The sequence below is a fragment of the Podarcis filfolensis genome (assembly GCF_964270895.1).
Source record: "Podarcis filfolensis genome assembly, chromosome: 11".
NCBI classification, from domain to species: Eukaryota; Metazoa; Chordata; class Lepidosauria; order Squamata; family Lacertidae; genus Podarcis; species Podarcis filfolensis.
In genome coordinates, this window is record NC_139613.1 from 48,671,395 (window position 1) to 48,693,277 (window position 21,883).

The following is a 21,883-nucleotide window of genomic DNA, read 5'->3' on the forward strand; positions in this document are numbered from 1 at the left end:
ACTGCAAGATAAGCCTATACAATCTTCTCCATACTATCACTTTTCTAAGGGCACCTATTAAGTCCTGGTGTGCTGTAGAACTTGTCAGGAACTTCTTGTAGAACTTCAAGAGAAACTATCACTTTTCTAAGGGCACCTATTAAGTCCATTGCATGCCCAGGTGGAGACCCCCTGACCCCAGGCAACACCCAGGTGGAATAGTGGCTTGTGACAACGTGTTATGGGATTAAAATTGGCCACAACTTTATTAAATTTTCAGATGTAGGAAGACCTTGGCATTGGGCATTTATCCCTCCCAGTCCCTGGCCAGGGATCTGGGGCACATCAGGGTTAACCAATCTGTCTAGGGATTAGGCTGGCTCTGGAATATGTATGTTTAAGCAGAGAACCCGCCCCCCATTTTACCGCAACACAGGGGAGTGCACCTTTCAGTGTATGGCCAGTGACTCCCCTCAACACAACCCCTTTAACAAGGAACCCTGGGATCGCCAGAGAAGGGAAGATAGACTGAAGCAGGCACATCCAACTCCCTAGAGACTGCAATCTACTCCCAGTGTAAAACAACTGGCAGTGATGTACCCATTGTCATTGGAGGGAGGGCAGGCCAAAGTTGCTGAATTTTTTTTAGGGGAGAAAAATGTTGGTGACCTTTTTCGGGGGGGAGGCATAAAACACTCGGAACCAACACCGCTATTAGCAAGCAGATGCAGCAATAAAGGAAAGCTTAGTAGAGCTAACGACTGCACATTTCATATAACAGATGGACAGAACGAGGGCCACAGGGGGCAGAGACTTTCAACACAATGCTTTCTGCTACCGGCGATCAGAAGGGAGCCTGCAATCAACCACGATCAATAGCGTTCACTCAGGGATAAACCAGTCGATCAGGATCGACCTGTTGGACATCGCTGGACTTAAGGATTCCGCACAAGTCCTGACTGAGAGCTCCCAGGTAGGCTCCATACCCTTTATGCTTAAAGAGTGGACCCTTATTTGGTCCACTCCCCTGGCTCCACCTCCCCAATCGCGATTGGTTATTTGAACTGAGGTTTGGTGGGAACCTCAAGGTTAGCAACTTGGGGAAGTGGTCCAGGAGCGCTCTGCCGGGAGTCACATAGGATAGGGGGTGCTGAGCGTGGGCAAGCAAAAGACGCCCTCCATTTGATGTGGAGAGCAGTCATGATCTCCACCTAGAAATAGCCAAGATTGCATTTGAACCAAATTGAGACCTTCTGGTTCACAGCTTGCTGTTCAAACCACTGCATCATACAGTAAGGAAATTCACACACAATTCCAATGTTTTATGGATGCAGTTCTGCAGAACAGAACTGAGACTCTACTCTTCATTCTTTTACCTGAACAAGTCCTCATATCTGGCATCAGAGCATATCCATCACTGCAGCTGCATTCATAGCTGCCTTCTGAATTAGTGCAGTGGGTGTCACAGCCTCCATTCATGATCATGCATTCATCAATATCTAGGGAGGGAATATTGTGGACAGATTATTAGATCTATTTGGTACTTTGTTTAAAAGCATCCCACCTGCCCCTCATATTTCCCCCACTCTCCCCTTCCTATCAGCAGAAGACAGTAGGCACTAGGTACCTAAGTGATTTTAGAATGAAATGACAACAGCGAATGAAATAAAGTTAACATAAAATAAGAATGCAAAATATAGCTCAGCAATAAAGAGTAATAATGGGGTGGTTTTTTTAGAGTAGAGGGGCATACCCACTGTTTGAATTCTGAAAGATGCTGTCATTGATTATTTAATTTACAGTTATGAAATCAAAGTTTGGAAAAAGAAACAAACTAGAAACATTTATGCAGAAATAAAAATAATATACTTGCCAATGCAGCCCTGTCTGTCCGGAGTGGCCTGATACCCAGGATTGCATGAACACTGATACATCCCAATCATGTTCACGCATTTGCCATTTCTGCAGAGGTTATCACTAAGAGAACATTCATTAATATCTGAAAAACAAGAATTACATTACTGGCCATTGGGAAGTTGAGAATATAGTTACAGGCTTAAAAGTTAACATTTTTATGAAAGTGCGTTCTGATATGAAGTTTTAACTTTATTCTGAATGTTTCCATGTGTCAAAATAACACACAAATTTCAATAGTATCCCCCCCCCCCCAATAAAATGACACAAGGAGCTTCAAATCTGTATTACACTTCAGTGTGGACAAAATGGATTTTGCTTAGCCTTTAGCTAATTTAGATTGGGGGACTTCCCTTGTGCTGGTCAGACAAGCTCACAGATCGCACAGCTTCCTTGACCTGAAAGACTGGGAGCTTTGCTTGGCTTAATATGAAGGGTCTTCGCAGTTCCCAATGGCATTTTTTAAAAAAAAACCAAAAATAAAATAAGACTTGAAAAGTTCAGCTTGGCCGTGTCCATAACATGGACCAAAAACAGATGAAATAGACTGCTTGGATAAGGAGTCTGGTCTAACATTTTATAGCAACCAGTAAGAGTTTCATTAACAGTTCAATATTAAATAATTTCTGTGAATAGACCTTTATGGTTAGGCTGATCTCTGGCTGCATGTGTGCAAAATCTCATTTTACATTTCAAGTCCAAGAACTTCAGAGGAAAATTACACTCGATTTGCCATTCGTCAAAGCATTAGGAGCTAGACAAATTCATATTACGAACCAAGTTATCATTATAGCTAGGAAAAACTACTAGCTATAGAACAAGGAACATTTCATTCAGAGACACCTGAAACTCACCCACACAATCTTCACGTGATGGAGACAATTCATGCCCAAGAGGACAGTCACACTGAAAGCTTCCTTCAGTATTCACACACGTGCCACCTCTACAGAGAAGAGGGTTACGCTCACATTCATCTATATCTGAAAAGAAAATATAAGGGAAATATTGTTATAGGGACCATTTGAGATGAAGTAAGAGATTGTAAACATCTGGAAGTAATTAGGGACGTCTGACTCCCTGAGAAGGAGGCTGTTTCATAACAACAATGATACTTATATCCTTCAGATTTCATAATAAATAAAACATAAAATTGTATAGAATACAGGAAATTGGATGATTTATTCACCTGAGGGACTCCTAAATTCATAACTAGGTTAAAGAAATTCATGCAATTTGAAAACCTAGACCATGCAGAATTCTTTTATTTGAAATTTCTTACATATATTGCTATCAAATATTCAAAGAAAGTTTTCTTTCGTCTTTTCTTATGAAAGACTCGTTTTAGCAAATGGCTGTAGGCAGCAAAACAAAGGAACTACTGTTGTTGCAACTACTGTGATGAGGGGAAATGTGTTGTTTTATATACTGTCATTTGCACAACTTTCAGATCATTTAACCACTACTAATCCAAAAACAAGTACACAATGTTATGTCTAGTTTACGTGTTCAGGCACGAAAGGTTACCTTGTACCCATAAAGGGACAGGATATTTATAATACTTCATATACATAATTGCTGGCTGTAAGCACAATCAGGTGGTATGAAAAATGGGCATATAGCTATGAACCTTCATCGTTTACTTACCCATGCAGTTCTTCATCATCATAAATCCACTTTCATAGCCTTCAAAGCATTCACATTCAAAGCTGCCTGGAGTGTTGACACAGGTACCACTTCCACAGAGGTCAGGTGAGATATGGCACTCATCAATGTCTAGTTTCAGAATAATTAAAAAAAAAAGACTGACAATCCATTTTTAAATCCATTTTTTCATTTAACAATTTGCAAAGAATACTGGAGATATTTAAACATTTGAAATATCAAGGTGCCAGGAATCCTAATTACAGTAGGAAGAAAGATCATGATATCTGAAAACAGAATTTGATAATTGAAGCGGTTGGGAAATAATTGAAGTGGTTGTGACGAGCAATTTGTACAACTATTTGTACAACTTCCCATGGAAAACCTCCCTCCTCTAGCACGATTCTTTGAACACTTCTTCATAAAGTTGGCATGCTGCGATCTCAGGGCGCTGCCTCCTGAGCGGAAAGCAATAGCTTAAGCTTCACAAATGGATGTCCAACTAGACTCTCCGCAGGCATGGATGAGATCCATCTACTCTAATTATTCTGAGTACTCTTCCATTCAGCTCCATGCTTAGATCACATCCTGGAATTGCTGATTTGAGCCACAGAAAGTGTAAATAGGGAGAGTTCACCTTATCTGCATACTGGGTATTGTCTCTTCCACGTTGCCATATGCTTCCAGAGCAATGGACTGGGTAGGAACAGGAGTCAATGGTGACCAGCAAGTCATCTCTTACAGAGGGAAGTCTGTTGCTTCTCTTTCCTGCTCTTTCCAGATGCAGGGAGGGGGCAGAAAAATTGACTTGGAAATTGACCCAAGCTCACGAGCTCCCAAGCCAGGGAAGCCCATGCAAGCTGTGGGGTGACAGGTGCTCCCCAAACTGGCTGAAGAGGTGAGACAAAATTCTCAGGTGTAGTGTCCAAGTCTGGTAAAAAGGGTAATCAGTCGGCTTCCCAATGGGGAGCCTTTGAGATTTCTTAGGTCTTGCATTGGCAGAAGGTCTCACAGAGATTAGCCTTCAATGCTTCTTCCCTTTCTGTATAAGTTCAACTTCAGCCCCTTTACTAGAGATTATAGAGAAAACGATGTGGAAGGGATATGCTAGAAAGAATGGCAGGAAAACTTAAAAATAGTTTAAAAGTCTGCTGAAGAACTTTGAGAGCTTTATAAAAACAGTGTTTCCTGCCTATGAAGCAGAACTAGTTTGGGATGGCTGGGAGATTTCCCCTCAGTTAGAAGATTGACCCTGCAGGTGGTGCTGCTCTAGAGGTAAAGAAAGCTCTCTTGACATTTGTGAGGGATACAATCTCCGGGTGATATTTTCCTTCCCAACTCTCAGAACTGCTTTAGACTTAAGAGCTAAGTCGAGCAAGTGCATTTCCCATCAATGCAATCATTAGAAAAACAAGGAAATCACCAGCTATAGCAACATTAACATCTAGAAAGGCCTTGATTCACATGCCTTACCACCCACATTTTATATTACCCCAGCACATTTGACTTCCGCAGTTCCAGAACAAACTTCTTTTCACTGTTAATGTGCAACCACCCACTGTGCGCACATCCATTCATCACAGTTGTAGAAAGTCTCAGGCAAAACCTCAACCTCAGATTTGCTCTGGTGTGAAAAGAATGGCTTTTGCTTATAGGACAATGCTAGATACTAATTTATTTGGACAGCTTGAGATCCGTTTGGGAGTCATCCTGCTAATACAGCAATTTCGATAAACTGCACCTGTTAGAATGTTCCCCGGTGTGCTGTATTGTTTTTAACACTTGATTGGAAGCCGCCCAGAGTGGCTGGGGAAACTCAGCCAGATGGGCGGGGTATAAATAATAAATTATTATTATTATTATTATTATTATTATTATTATTATTATTAAGACCAAGTTTTGAAGATACTGGATGTAAAACACCTGGAACACTATTGGTGGTAACAGTAGATACTGTTATTTTAAGCAATCATTCCAAGAACCCAACTGTCACCAGATTTCTTGCCCAAACTGTTATCTCTGCATAGCATTATAAAAAGATGAAAGATGCATTGCAAATTTAGTAAATCCGGGATAATAACGGGAATGGCTGGAATATCCTTGTTCAATCTTCAGAAGTTCAAGTCTTGAGACCCTGAAATATGGCACAGTCAATGGGTGTTTGGACAGGTCGGGCCCAGCATTCTTGGACTGAGGTGTTCTAGGGGCTGAAACAAAAGCAATCTTGCACTGAAACTTGGGGCTTGATAGTATTGAACATTAGTTGGAAGTATTTCAAAGTCTATATAAATAAATGCAAGGGCAAGCAGTGGTCTCATGAAACTCACTGAGGAAAGGAATGGCAAATAACGCCTTCCAACGCTAAGTGTACCCACCTCTTTTTTACTGCGGTTACTGCTCTTCATATGCCTTTCCCTCTGGGCTCTATCAGTAGCATTTAATAATAATAATAATAATAATAATAATAATAATAATAATAATAATACAATACTATTTATACCCCATAGGGACACGGGTGGCGCTGTGGGTTAAACCACAGAGCCTAGGACTTGCCGATCAGAAGGTCGGCGGTTCGAATCCCCGCGACAGGATGAGCTCCCCTTGCTCGGTCCCAGCTCCTGCCAACCTAGCAGTTCAAAAGCATGTCAAAGTGCAAGTAGATAAATAGGTACCGCTCTGGCAGGAAGGTAAACGGTGTTTCCGTGTGCTGCTCTGGTTCACCAGAAGCGGCTTAGTCATGCTGGCCACATGACCCGGAAGCTGTATGCCAGCTCCTTCGGCCAATAAAGCGAGATGAGCACCGCAACCCCAGAGTCGGCCACGACTGGACCTAATTGTCAGGGGTCCCTTTACCTTTACCTATTTATACCCCGCCCATCTGGCTGGATTTCCCCAGCCACTCTGGGTGGCTCCCAACATCATCACCATAAAGTGATAAAACATCAAACATTAAAAACTTCCCTAAATGGGGAGAAGGGGGTGGAAGAAGGAGCCTACCATTGCTTCTCCTTGCTGGCTCTCTTGGAGAGGGCAGATGAACAATGAGCAACACAGAGGAGGAGCCAGAATACTTCAGGGATTGGCCTTGTGTTCCTTACAGGGGTGTTATCCTTGGCAGGTGCCTTATACCTATACTGCCGACTGTGCTGTTCTTTGGGAAGACCATGGCAGAAATGGTTTCCAGACTTTTTAAATGAAAAGAAGCCAAGGCTAATGGTGGAACAGTGGGGAAGACACTACTTAAACTTCTTCCTTTGGACATTTTTCTGCTGAAAATCACAAACACTGAAGCAGTAAGGAGCATTCTTTTTTGGGGGGGGTATCTATGAAGAGTTGAGCAAGTGCACTTCCTGTCATTATTCCACTCAAACTTACAGCCCCTTGTGGCTTCTTTTAACTTCTTTTTAATAAAAAATATGAGAGAGCAGTTCCACATTGTGGGGTGCAAGGTTATGTTCCTGCTCTGCTCTGCAACTTCTGATAAATCTGAGGAGTTAATTTCATTACTTCACACTTTTTAAAACTACAGGGGTACCTTGTTTTATGAACTTAATCCATTCTGGAAGTCCGTTCTTAAACCAAAGTGTTCTTAAATCAAGGCGTGCTTTCCCATAGGAGCGGGGGGGGGGGCTCAATTTAGAAATGGAACACACTCAACAGGAAGCAAAACATGTTCTGCTTCCAAGGCAAAGTTCACAAACCAAAACACCTACTTCCGGGTTTGCAGCGTTCTTAATCCAAGTTGTTCATAAACTAAGCTGTTCTTAAACCAAGGTACCACTGTATACTTCTTGCAAGGTCTTTGCAGGCTTTGGTTGTGTTGAGGAGCCCTCAACCACCCAGATTAATGGAAAGTTGCTACAGGATGCAAACTTGAATGCCATGTAAGCCACATTCCAGGAAGGGATGAGTGGACAGCTCAAACCTCCCTTTGAATGTACCAAAGTTTCTCTAAGGAGTCCTATCTCAAACTCACCTGTACAATTTCTTTCTTCCATGTCTAAAGCAAATCCACTGTTACATCTACATTTGAAGCTTCCAATTGTGTTTCTGCATTTGCCATTTGTGCACATGCCAGGGAACACTTTGCACTCATTTATATCTGCAAGAGGAAAATAGATAAAATGAGTTCACATATTTTATGCAGTTCAAAAGCTCACTTATCTAGCAAACAGTGACAACTCAAAATGTAGTGTTTTATCAAAGCAAACTAGAACAGCAGAATCTATTTTAGTAAATGCACCAGGTGTTCCACTTCTGCAACCGATCCTCTCAAATATATGTTAAAATTATACAAACAACAATTAACATTTTAAATCAGATGGTATGGTTCTCTGTGGCTGATACAGTCAATAGGAGAGAGAAAGTGAATAAAGAAAGAATTAGTCTCAAAACAGGTAATTAGTTGGTCAAATTACCAAGCAAGTGTGTGGAGGTCATTAGAAGAGGAGTATTAATTCATTCTTAAGAGAGGGATTGTGCATATCGAATAATAATGGACAAAGGAATATTTTGTCTTGCCAAATTATTTATTTTTAGGGCCCACTCTGTTGTTCAGAGAGTGGTAAAGACCCAGAGCCACTGTAGAGTAAGGGCTTCATAATTACAGCCACAGTGGAGTCAGGGCAGTTAGAATAGCCTTTCTATACCCTGCTTTGACTTGTTTAATGGCAAAACTAGGTAGTGCTTGGCAGATCTCTAGATAGTCTTCTCCTGACACCTGTCACAAGCATGTGACATCGTGGAGGAATGAGGTGGAGAGGGGCTGATTAAGCTTTTTCTCCTCCAGCCACTTTCCTACTCTAACTCTCTTCTCCAAGCTAGCTTTCCATAGTTGGTGAAAGACATGGGTTTTCAAATAGAAAAATAGCCAGAGGGGAAAGCAGAGTAAGCAGTACGCCTCCTCATTGCTTCACTCAAACTCAATAGTCCTCTACAGCTGTTTTTCTTAGTAGAAAGTTGAGAGGCTGCTATATGCATCATCTGTGCTATGCAATGTCTGGCTGCTTGAATAGCTTGCATCAGAGTGGGAGGGCTGGGTAGGGACATGGGAAGAAGAAGAAGAAGAAGAAGAAGAAGAAGAAGAAGAAGAAGAAGAAGAAGAAGAATAGTAGTAGTAGTAGTAGTAGTAGTAGTAGTAGTAGTAGTTTGGATTTGATATCCCGCTTTATCACTACCCGAAGGAGTCTCAAAGTGGCTAACATTCTCCTTTCCCTTCCTCCCCCACAACAAACACTCTGTGAGGTGAGTAAAGCTGAGAGACTTCAAGAAGTGTGACTAGCCCAAGGTCACCCAGCAGCTGCCTGTGGAGGAGCGGGGAAATGAACCCAGTTCACCAGATTACGAGTCTACCGCTCTTAACCACTACACCACACTGGCTCTCAACACCGCACTGGCTCTCAACAACATGCCACTCTCATTCCCTGTAATACCCTAGGTAAGGCCTGCATACATATGCCACAAGGAAGGGGAAGAAACAGGGCTCTCTTGAGCCCTATGGCTCAAGGGCAGTCCCTCATGTTTATGGCATGTCATCTACTGGACTGCAGATCTATACAGTGGAACCTTGGTTCTCGTAGTTAATCCATTCCAGAAGTCCATTCAACTCCTGAAACCATTCGGAAACCAAGGCGCGGCTTCCAATTGGCTGCAGGAGCTTCCTGGACTCAAGCGGAAGCCACATCAAATGTTTGGTTTCCAAAAAACGTTCAAAAACTGGAAAATTTACTTACAGGTTTTTGGCATTCAGGAGCCGATTTGTTCATCAACTAAGCCATTCGAGAACCAAGGTATGACTGTATTAGGTGGGGTATAAATCCAAGCGAAATCGTAACTTATATATGCTTACATGCATAAAATTATACAGAAAACATAATATACGCTGGAGAAAAGTAAAATGCACAAATGATACTGCCCTTGACGGAATTCCACCACAAATGCTATTTTACCTTTATAAAAAGGCCTGCCTGTTAAAATATCTCCTCGGTTGGAGAAGCCTGGTCCTCTGGGACACAATATTTCATACTCTTTTGTCCCAGGCTTGGGGCACTCCTCGCAGTCCAATCCCCAAGCGGCACCTACAGCACAGCAGCAGGTATCCATCCGGAACTTTCCAGGGACAAGTTGAACACATTCATCTTCATCCCACTTCAGATAGCACTGCTCCATTCGGATATCTACAAAAGAGATTGAAAACAATGTCAGATGTTGAAGTTCTGGAGCCCAATCCTAAAACTTTCGCACCACCAAGTACGTGGCTTATCATGAACGCTCCAAATTCTGGCTTGGGCAAATATGGGACCAGCAACATTGATATCTGGTCTATGGAGCCCTGCTTAGGGAAGTTTTTAAGGTCTGATCTTTTATAGTGTTTTTAATGTTCTGTTGGGAGCCGCTCAGAGTTCCTGGGGAAACGCAGCCAGTTGAGCGGGGTATGCATTATTATTATTATTATTATTGAAACATGGAAATCAGATTGTGATCATCTGAAACTAAATAAGAGCAATGTTTTTTTGAAATGGGATTGTTATATGAGGATCAACAATTTAATATATCAGGAACAAGATACTCGGAGGTGTTTAAACAGTGAGGTTTAAGCGCTGGAAATCCTTCTTGATTTGGGCTCTTTCAGTTTACGTCTTTAATATGAGGAAAATACAAGAAGTAATCAAGGAGTAGTGGCTGGTACAGTGGTGGAGAATCATGAAGCTACCTGCCCCATACTGGCATCACTGCACCTTAGTTGGATGTGGCTGGGGCAGGGATGGGTGGTGGCAAAGTTAGGGCTGTGTGGACACGGCTGGAGTAGGAACATCAGATTGGCTCCACAGCCCCAAACTTGCCACTGCCCTGCCGTGCCCCACCCAACACTTTTCCAGCTAAAATGCAGTGAGAGAGGGTGGCTCTTTCTTGATCTCAATCTGTACAGTGGTACCTCGGGTTAAGTACTTAATTTGTTCCGGAGGTCCGTTCTTAACCTGAAACTGTTCTTAACCTGAAGCACCCCTTTAACTAATGGGGCCTTCCGCTTCCGCTGCCGCTGCGCAATTTCTGTTCTCATCCTGAAGCAAAGTTCTTAACCCGAGGTACTATTTCTGGGTTAGCAGAGTCTGTAACCTGAAGCGTCTGTAACCCGAGGTACCACTGTATTATGATAGCACTGCCTTTTTCCTGATATAGCGTGTAGTTCTTTCTGCTGGGGTGTGTGTGGGTGTGTGTCTTTTTCATAAATAAATAAATAATGAAGCTGCTAAGAAAAGATACATAAATAGTTTTTAACGTGTGATATTTTATTGTATTTTTGGTTTTTATGGAAGCCGCCCAGAGTGGCTGGGGAGGCCCAGCCAGATGGGCGGGGTATAAATAATAAATTATTATTATTATTATTATTATTATAAATAGTACAGTGGTACCTTGGTTTACAACCACAATCCATTCCAGAGGTTCGTTTATAAACCAAAACAGGTTGTAACCCAAGGTGCGCTTTCGCCAATGGGGCCTCAAAAAACAATTGTTCGTAATGAAAAAAAAGGGTTGGAATCCAAAAATAGTTTGCAAACTGGGACACGCACTTCCGGGTTTGACGTGTTTGTAATCCAAAACGTATGCAAACCAAGACGTATGCAAACCAAGGTGCCACTGTTCTGGCATCTAACACAGCAAACAAAGAGTTATTTTCACATACGTCAGGAAAGCACACATGACTCCATACTGGTATCTTCACCCCCCCATCACCTTGGAGCGATGCCTCGATATGCCACTTGGCCATTTGACCATTGTTTTCTTTGTGTGAACTACTACATAAGCTTTTTGTTCTGAAGTGCCTCGGGGCAGACCTTCTCAACTGGCACGTTGAGTGAGCTCTGTCCTACCGCAATAACTATAATAAATACCGGGTCCCCAAATCTGGATGCTGGACTTGAAAATAGTTTCCTTGGTTCTGTGGTTTATTCAAAAGGTGGCTGTTCCTCACCTGGGTAACGAACAAGGTAGTGTAGAGGGGAATTCTTACCACAATGGGGAGGAGATGTGGAGCTGCTCCCTGATGCAGAGCTTTCCCTTCTGCCCATCAAATGTGTGGAAGGGTAGAACTACTGCCAGTGAGTTCCCTGCAGGCAGCAGCCAGCAGTAAGCCCCTAAGTGGGGTGTTCGCTGAGCTTGCCTGTGATCCACTGGACTTTAAGGTGGCACCTCTGCTGCCACAAGATGGCATCAGGCCAGATTTGGGTTCGAAAACTGTTCCAGCTCCAGGCTGGCACAGCAAGCTGCCTTCTCTTTCCCCCTTCCCCACCAGCTGATGTGAATCACAGGATTGCAGATGCAGTGGTTGCTGCGGTTTGGATTGTGCAGTAAATTTTCACCCAGAAAAATGAACAATGTCCTGCTAATGAAGAAAAACTGGACTTATGGTAGCAAGTACACTGCCAGCCCTCTGCCCTACTGCCTTTAGGCATTTTCCCCCAATAACTTGCCCAGAAATTGAGCTCATTTTTCGAAATTGCTATTATCTTTCTTGAGTGCGTTTTTACCCTGCTGTTTTCTTAAGAGTGAGAAATTCCTGAATTGTATGCTGGGTTGGTTTGGGTGATGGCAGAGCTTCGTTCCTAATTTTCATTCTCTTTTGGCTATAGTGTTTTAAAATGGATTCAATATGTCTACAGCTATTTCATAAAGTACTGGCATCTAACAAGTACATAACGAATGTGAAATTCCTAGAAGTAGATGGAAAGTACAATTGCAAATAAACCAGTAAAAACTTTTTTTAAAAAAACCAAAAAAACACACCACACCAAGCACATAAAAAGCCCTTCCAAGTATAGCCTTCAGATCTTACACACTTCTAATATGAAAAGTTAAGAGTATTGTAATCTAATGGACACATGTCATGGCATGATCTTTTTCTCTGGGTATTTCTAACTAAAAAGAATTGACAGTAGAATCCTATAAATGTTCATGCGGAAGTAAGCATCGCTGAATTCTATTAGATTCACACCCAAGGGTTTCAGAGCCTAGGGGCACTTTCGGACTTCCACAATTTTCAGGTAGGATTCAATCACGTAACAGCATATTCTGGTCTTGCAATCCTGGTGGACTGGCAAGTCTTGCAAAAGATTGGACTTTTTGAGATAAGGAGAGTGATGGGGGAAATGCACTGGAAAATGTGGGATAACACTTGCTTTTACATATCAAACAAATCAGGGTGAATGCTCAATAAACAAGTGATCTGGATGTCACTTGTCATTGTGGTATTTTATGCATTGTGACTTGTCATTCTTTTTACTGATTACAGCTTAGCAATTCTTTATTGTAATTGTTATGTGTAAACTGTTTAATTATTATTTGCTGATATTTAATTTTACTGTTTACTAGTATGTTCTAATGTGTTGTTGAACATTGCTTTCTTTGATATAAGTTATCTATCTTAAAGTTCTATTTTGTTATGACTTTTTTGTATTGGATCAGATTGTTATTAGGTATGTGATCTTTGCTATTTTGTTGTTGCTTCAGCTTGTATACTACCTTGTGTATCGCAATATAGAGAAGTGGTATACAAATTAAAAGTGAAATGAAATGGCTATTACAACTGGAGGTCACTAGGAGCACAAAAGGATTCAGGGCATGTGGACTCTTAGCACAAAGCTAATGTGTGAACCAACCCTAAATCAACCATGCAGTGAAGGTTTTATGGTTGCTCACCTAAACACATTCTGCCTGTTCCATCCAATGTCAGGCCATCAGGACACTCGCAATGAAAAGATCCTCTGCTGTTGACACATCGTCCATTGGGGCACACTCCAGGGAAAACTTCACACTCATTTACATCTAGCATAAAGTATGAATAGGAAACTACAATTTATCCTGATTTTATTGAGACTAAATAAAATAAAATAATAAAAAAATTCCTTCCAGAGACCAACTAAGTGAGTTATTGGTATGAGCTTTCGTGTGCATGCACACTTCTTCAGATACACTGAAACAGAAGTCACCAGACCCTTATATATAGTGAGAGGGTGGGGAGGGGTATTACTCAGAAGGGTGGTGGGAATGGGTGATTGGCTGATAGGTGTGGTAAACCTGTTATGACTGCAAAAAAGGAAAAAGCAAGGGGTGAGATGGCTAAAAATAGCTTTATCATGTATAATGAGATAAGAATCCAATGTCTCTATTTAATACTATCACATTGCTCCAATTAAGGAAATATAAGAATATGAGAATATAAGAATTGGCATCCTGAATGGGATCAAGGAATTGTCCCGTGCCCCATTTATCACATTCTTCAACCCCCTCAGCCTTTTCATTGACTCAGTGGTTGTTTAGAAATTGTATTTTTTAAAAAATAATGCACAAAAATGAGAAAGGATAAGGGATATGGAGCAGCTTGGAGTCATGGTTCCTTGACTTCAATAGGCGTTGCTGTTGTTGTTAAGAATAAACAGGTTCAATAATTACATTTGTGAAAAAGAACAAGAATAACTGTACCTTCACAGGAAACACCTTTGACTCTTGCAAATCCTCTGGGACATGCTGTGTCTGCAGTGAAGCAAAGATTTATTTCAGAACATGCTAGGTCAATGAGGCCGAGTTGCCGTGAAGGGGACCAACAGCTATATTTGTTAACAGATTTGATAAGATTCAACCATTTTAGCCCATGAGTAAGTTTAAGCAGTGAAATATAAACAAGCTATATTAGGGATGGGAAACCTGTGGCCCTCCAGATGTGACTGGATCCCAACACCCATCATGCTCCAGCCAACACAGCCAATGGTCAAAGTAAATGACAACTGTAGTTCAAACCCTACTCAGATGAGCCGGGGGGGAGGGGGTCTGAATCTAGGTACATCCTTCCGCCCTCTTACAGCTGTTTCCAAGCCAAAAGAAAATAGCATCTGTTTGACATGGAAATCCTCATGCACACCTGTGCAAAAAGATGAGAGGACGTGAGCCTTAAAGTTTTTGGCTGTTTGAATTTCAGTGTCTTAACCCCTCTTCCTGATATACCAAAGACATAACATTCTTCCTATTATCCAGGATGTCTAAGCAGAAATGAGCTTTACTTGAACTGACAGTAGAATGGGATTTAAATGAGTGAATGCACTCTGTTTGCCCTGCTTCAGTATGCTGCTACTTTCTTTAAATAATGGAAGATGATGTAATATAATAGTTTTTTAAATCACATAATTAGGAAATGAATCACTGCAAAAATTCCTGGTTTGCATACAATGTGAAATGAGATGTTAACATCTGTTTGTGACTGACAGTTCAGAATTCTTAACCAGTGAACACTTTCTTTTATTTAACAATACTTACAAACATACATACATTACATTACACAGAGAATATATTATGGGCTGTACCCAGATTTCCCCTTCCACACATGGAAGGGATTCTAATCCTGCTGGAAGAAGAGGGAGAAGGTTTTCACCAATTTCTCCTTCTGCCTTCAACGTTATACGTTTCTGAGCAAAATTCAAAGTGTTGGTGTTGACCTTTAAAGCCCTAAACAGCCTTGGCCCTGTATACCTGAAGGAGGGCCTCCACCTCCATCATCCACCCTGCACACCGAGGTTCAGCTCTGAGGGCCTTCTGGCAGCTGTGAGATGGGAAGCTACAGGGAACCAGGCAGAGGGCTTTCTTGGCAGCGGCGCCTGCCCTGTGGAACACCCTACCATCAGATGTCAAACAGATATACAACTATTTGACTTTTAGAAGACATCTGAAGGCAGCCCCATTCAAGGAAGTTTTTAATGGGTGATGTTTTATTGTGTTTTTAATATTTTCTTGGAAGCAAACTGGAGTGGCTGGGGCAACACAGCCAGATGGGTGGCTTTATTATTATTATTATTAATAATAATAATAATAATAATAACCTACACTGCCACCTCCCATGCTTTTCTGGAACCCTCCCCCCTTGCAAACATCTGGAGTAGATTTTCAGGGGGCATAGGTGGCTACAGGGGGAAAGGGAAATATAGAAAAACCACCTCCTCTCCCTCCAGCAGAAGCATTCCACTAGGAGAGTTCCATTCCTGGGAAGTCTGAATCCAGACCAATTAAATATATTTGGTAACACCGTAAATGAGTTTAATAAGCAGACTTTTCTTTACTTAAAGGATGCATACAGTCAGCCAATTTTAAAGCAATGTTCCACCACTGAAACAACTCACATATTTCTGCCAAGTAGCTAGAGAACATTCCAAAGTAAAAAATCCTACCTAATTCGCAGCGCTCACAAGGGCTACCCCAAGCAGCTCCCAAAGTAGCACAGCATTCTGATTTTAGAGTGGCTCCATTGATGTTCACTTCACAACGATTGTCTTGAATGTTCAGCCAACACGTTCCCTTCAGACTGTCTGCAGTGAATTAAAACAAAACAGGATATTCATAATCCACCTGTGTCATCAGTGTTGGAAGTGAAAATGGCTATAGCCAGCCTGATCATTGGGATGCTTGCAGTAGTTTGTGCTCCAGTTGCCAGTTCATCAATGGTAAAAAGGTAAAGGTAAAGGACCCCAAAAATTAAGTCCAGTCGCAGACGACTCTGGGGTTGCGGCGCTCATCTTGCTTTACAGGCCAAGGGAGCCGGCGTTTGTTCGCAGACAGGTTTTCTGGGTCATGTGGCCAGCATGACTAAGCCGCGTCTGGCGAAACCAGAGCAGCGCACAGAAACACCCACCGGAGTGGTACCTATTTATCTACTTGCACTTTTTGGAGTGCTTTCGAACTGCTAGGTTGGCAGAAGCTAGGACAGAGCAACGGGAGCTCACCCCGTTGTGGGGATTCAAACCACCGACCTTCTGATCAGCAAGCCAAAGAGGCTCAGTGGTTTAGACCACAGTGCCACCCGCATTCATCAATGGTAAAGATTGCCAACATTGCAAAGACAAACTACACACCTTTGTGTATTTATTCTTATTTTGGGTTTTAGAGGTTGGGGGAGGTTGGGGGTTTTTTTACAAAAAGCTTGCATGTCAGTGGAGGGCTTGTTGACTCTTCTCCTTGCAGGCCCATACACATTTACATACAATGGAACTTACCTCTGAATATTCATGAAAAGGCTCGCATTGTAAAATAATAATGATCTGTAACTTCCACTTAGCAACAGTGAAAAACAGAACCGCATTTATAAACTGAGTTTAGACCACTGAGATACAGGTATTAGGGGCAGTGTCATTCCACTAGATGCCAGTGTCATTCCACTAGCATGAAGCTCCCAGTTTGGGCAGGAGTCTGCAAGTGTTGCTTGCTGGCAGACAGCAAAAATCCCTGAAACAGTACATTCCTGGGGTGGGGAGGCGCTGAGCTGGTCCTGGATCTGTTGGATCCCACCACCATCACATGAAGGCATTAGATCTAAGATGCTATGTTAAGTCCCACTGGTCAGCAGACAGGTTGGATTGTACATACCACTACGAAAAATCATTCTTTGAGCCTTATTAGAAATATTAATGTAGACACAAAGGTGCAAGTTCCCAAAATGTCTGGAACACAGTGGGAACCTGTGGACCAAGTGCAGTTGGACTCTAACTCCCATGGACCTCAACCAGCATGGCCTGTCATCAGGAATGAGTTCTAGTCCAGCAACATCTGGAAGGCTAACACTTCCCATCTCTGGCCTATAAAATGTATCAACAGTGAAGCTGATCTCTCTTGAAAGTTAGAGCCAGAAAAAAAATCTTTTCTCACCATATTCAGTATTTCATAAGTCCAAGATAAGACAGCACATGAAATATTATTCTTGAAACTTTGTTTGATACAACTCTCATGGAGAAAATGAGAATCTTGATCTATTTTGATAAATTCTTTCTATGCTGTGTTACAAGTTGGATATTTCCAGATACCATTCTTTCTCTAAGGAATGTAGTCAACTGAATTTAACTCAGCACAACAGCCAACGGAATTCGTGCTTTTGCTTAAACAGCAAAACAAACCAATAGACTCACCAATACAGATGAAACCCGTAGAGTCTAGTTTGCTGCCAGATGAACACTCACAGATGAAAGAACCAAGATTGTTCTTGCAGGCACCGTTGACACAAGGACTGCTTTGACATTCATTTATATCTATAATCCAGAAGGAAAAGACACTGTTAGATTCGCCATGTGTTTTTGGAAAATATTATGATGTATAAACCCTGCCATGAACCATGTTATGCCAGAATGTCTGGAAAATTTGTTCAGGTTTTTTGGTTTAAGCATTAAACTAAATTTCTATAATGCAGAGAATGTAGGGCAGAAGACAGCTTGCATACTTTGGGAAGTGCTAATTAACTGGCTGCTTCGCATAAAGCTACAAACTTCCAAGAACTTGGACTGAAACTGTTTTCCAGAATAAATTATAATTGTCTTGTGAGAAATCAAAGCCCATTTAATGGAAAGCAATCCACTCCCCGCCACAATGTACTGTGGCCAAACAAAGGCTGTATTGTTTCTGTCATTTTATGGCTCCATGAGGCTTTGGGAAAATTAAGAAAATACTGTCAGAAACTAAACATTACAATGCTGTCTGTGACTCCACAGACCTGGAAACTTCCTAAAAAGTAATGCTGCAACTATAATATACAAAATAGTATCTCCCTACTAGCCCATTTCCTAAACTTCACCTGCCCCTTCCTATGGCTCAACCTCGGGTTTTCAATGTGCTGTTTTTAAGTAGGTCCGTATGTAGGTGCAACCCAACCTAACAATATCAATTTTTTTTTAATTTTTAAAAAAGGAAAATTAGCTTGAACTCTACTTTTTAATAACAAAAAAGTAATTTTTTTCAGGACGGTAATTCTCTAAAGAGTAGTTTTGTGTGTACAAATGTATTTGCAGTTCACCTGAAACTTTTTTGATATGAGTTTTATATCATGCAAGACATACTATTCTAAACAGAGAGTTCATGTTATGGTTCAGGAATGGAATACATTTTAGTACTTAATTACTTTCCCAAGGAGGGACTAAGAACTAAATCCAACCCACTAAACCTAAAATTAAAAAATAAGTGAAAAATTAAACACAAGAGCTAGTTAAATACTGGATAAATATACCCTAGTAGGAAATAATAAATACACAGATTAGATATATAAAAAATCCACTTATACTTCCTTTGAATACGATATGCTACTCTGTTCTCCCATTCCCATCTCAATTCTGTATTTCTCCAGAAATACTCCTTTGCACCCCTTTTTAGATTCTCCAGACCAGAGTGCTAAAAACAGTTCATTGCCTGAGGAGAGGTTGGGTTAGCACATCTGGGATACTCTACTGATTATTGACCAATATATATATATAAATATACATATATAATGAGAGAGGGAGAGAGGGGGACATCTGGGATACTTGTATATCTAGATATTTCGGGTACTTGTTCACAGGGGAGACCACAAAATTCCCAGGATAGCTCCAGACTGCATTACTTAATCAGAGGAAACACTGGTTGGAAGTATTCCAAGTCCACAGTTTCACAGTGCAACTAAGGCACAAAGCTAACTTCCCAAGATCCTCATCTATGCTTAAAAATAAAAACTAAAAAAAATGGGCATTTTTTTGTAGTAACATTATTTGAAAGAAAATTAAAAATTACATCCTTCAACATTAATAAGTTTTTGAGTTCATCTATTCTTTATACTCTTAATACTGAAAAACGTTGCCTAGCTATATTGTGAGTTGACCTTTCGTAAAAGTAACATACTTAGTTTGCTTAGTCATTTCTTCAGAGTCAAAGCCAAAGTTGGAATTGTCCCTTGTGATTACATTACAGTGATTTATACTTTGTTGTTTGTGTTCTGGATTCATGTTCAACTGTGTGAACACGTTTATAGCCAGAGCTGTGCTTTGAAGATAAATATCAAGATGAACAGATCCAGTTAGCATCTCCCTCTTGTATTATTTCAACCTTCAGCCTACAATAAAACTCCCCATGATACTAGGACATAAAACACACTCACGACCATTTGAGCGCCTATAAAAACATGCAGTGTAATCCTACGCGTATTTACTCAGAAGTAAGTCTCAGTATTTTCAATAGGGCTTGTTTCCAGGTAAAGTGTGTATAAGGATTACAGACTTAAGCTGTCACTGAGTTCCAAGTAACCCTATTGCGCTTTGATCAGGCTTCTTCAAAGTAAATGGTTTTAGAATCGTAGTCTGTTTTCAAGAATTATGAAAGTTCAGTGTTGAAGAATAACATTTGAACAGAACTGCAAGTCTAGTCCCTGCTGAATCATCTTAATTGTGCTTGGGGAAGGGAAAATGTCTGTGTTGCAAGTGCTTTTCACAGACATTACTATATCCTTATTATACAATTCAAACAACTTCACCATGATATTAAAAGGCTTACATCAGACGATTTAGTAAATGTTCATGGAACTAAACCTGAATTGACTCTGGCGGAAGTTAAGCATCTATAGAGCGAGTTTACTTTAGTTTAACTGAGAGATAACGGAGTTTAGTTCAAGAAGCAAGTTGTTTCCTAAAAGGGGCAATTTAAATTCACTATGAAATCAAGACAAAATATTCCATAGACAATCCAATGGAAGTCTTGGTTGATTGTTTGATATCTGAATGCACCTGATTCTTTATAAATAAGGAAATGCTACTCAAATGCCCAGGGAAATTCAAGAGAATTATGTGGCGATAAAAATGAGTAGACACTGTATGTTCAAAAGTACACATAAGTTTTTAGATGTTATCAAATCAACCTGGAAGCGGTCTGTATTAATCGATGGATAAGCTGACCCAGGCTAATGGACAGAACAATCCAAAGGGAGCAAGAAAGGGAGACTCCCTGGTGGAAGACAGATAAAATTCAAAGCCCTGCTGAGTTACTTTATGGCAGAACAGATGGTAGGAATGTTTGGTGGTGGGAGGGGGTAATATTTCCTGGTGATGTTCCAGTCTTTCCCTCCCACTTATCCCAATAGGAGGAAAATCAGTAAGCCAGCTGCAGGGCTTGCATACTTTTATCCCCATCCAGGAGGTGGGAATAGAAGGGTCTGGATTGAGCAAATTCAAGTTCCTGGAACAACCCTTTTCACTGTCACCACTGAGCACCAACAGCAAAGAATCATGTGTGGTCAAGCTTTCTGCATCTGCAATAGGCAGCCTACAACGGTGGACTTTCCTCCCTATCCCATGGATCTCCCTCTCTGTTCATGGAGAGGAAGCTCCACTATATCCTATGGGCCTTTGGATCAGTGGTGTAGCTAAGTAATTTTAGACCCTGAACTGAATGACCTTACCAACAATGGGGGCTCTTTAAATAGCACATAAGTAACATTTCTGTTTTCTCCCCAGCCCTCCCCACTCCGCATGCTTTGCAACCAGTTCTACATGCATGATATGTTAGACCAGGGCGGTCCAACTTTTTATACCAAGTGGGCCACAAGAGTACTTTAACATGGAACCCGCGGGCCACACACTGCCTTGTCATTGTAACATTAGACTGCTTTGCCTCTTTCATGTGACAAATGTTTTGTGTCACTGGGAAGGCGGTAATTCTGTTTTGATTTGCTATGGATGTTTGTATGTGATGCCAATAAAAGGTTTGATGATGACGACTGCCTTGTCATGCGGTGGGGTGGGGAACCAAAATTTAATATCCCTCCCGCCCTTGCACTGCCTTCCGAAAGCCAGCTAAGCGAGGCGCAAGGCTCTGTCAGGGTCCCAGATCCCTCCTACCACCTTCCCAAAGCTGGGAAAGCACTAACTAGGCTTTGCAAAGGAAACAAGAGGACTCTGGACTCTGTCAAGAGTGTTCATGCCTCCTTTCCAAAGGCCAGCACCTTCTTACCCAGCTTTGGAAAGGAACTGTGAGGGCTGCGGGGAGGGCAGTGGTATCAAATGTTGCCAAGGGCTGCATGCAGTCCTCGGGTGATGTGTTGGACAGCCCTGTGTTAGACCGGGAGGGTGCAGAAACCTAACTAAAAAACGTTGATTAAAGAATAAATAAAAATATTCTGAGTAAGTGCAGTTTTGCATTTTAAATCATGGAACCAACACAACAAGAATAAAATTTGAGTTTTATCCTCCTGTCCTGATGCTTAATACATTTACCTAGGATAAATGCCCACCTATAACCATGTACATCAGTGGTTCCCAAACTTGGGTCTCCAGCTGTTTTGGGACTACAACTCCAATCATCCCTAGCTAGCAAGTGGTTAGGGATGGTGGGAATTGTAGTCCAAAAACATCTGGAGACCCAAGTTTGGGAAACACTCATGTATATGCTCAACAGAGCACCCCCTGACTATAATTAAAAACTAAGAAGCAACACAGGATGCTACAGTGACAATGAAAGCTGAACAGTCCTTGGCATCTGCTTGCTTACCCAGGTGATGACTTGGGGCCTGGTTGGCGTTAACTAAAGT

At 41.4% G+C, this 21,883-nt stretch overlaps 1 protein-coding gene across 1 annotated transcript in view; it reads right to left on the reverse strand.

Annotated features, from left to right (window-relative positions):
* Window positions 1–21,883, reverse strand: part of FBN2 (fibrillin 2) — a 135,056-nt gene that overhangs the window by 43,417 nt on the left and 69,756 nt on the right. The window contains exons 20-29 of the mRNA XM_083576443.1: window positions 17,475–17,594; window positions 15,747–15,884; window positions 14,014–14,064; window positions 13,231–13,356; window positions 9,483–9,710; window positions 7,511–7,636; window positions 3,538–3,666; window positions 2,748–2,873; window positions 1,853–1,978; window positions 1,356–1,478 (exon numbers count right to left, since the gene is read on the reverse strand). Of these exons, the coding sequence (XP_083432569.1) occupies window positions 1,356–1,478; window positions 1,853–1,978; window positions 2,748–2,873; window positions 3,538–3,666; window positions 7,511–7,636; window positions 9,483–9,710; window positions 13,231–13,356; window positions 14,014–14,064; window positions 15,747–15,884; window positions 17,475–17,594 (1,293 nt within the window). The remainder of the gene's footprint in view (window positions 1–1,355; window positions 1,479–1,852; window positions 1,979–2,747; window positions 2,874–3,537; window positions 3,667–7,510; window positions 7,637–9,482; window positions 9,711–13,230; window positions 13,357–14,013; window positions 14,065–15,746; window positions 15,885–17,474; window positions 17,595–21,883) is intronic.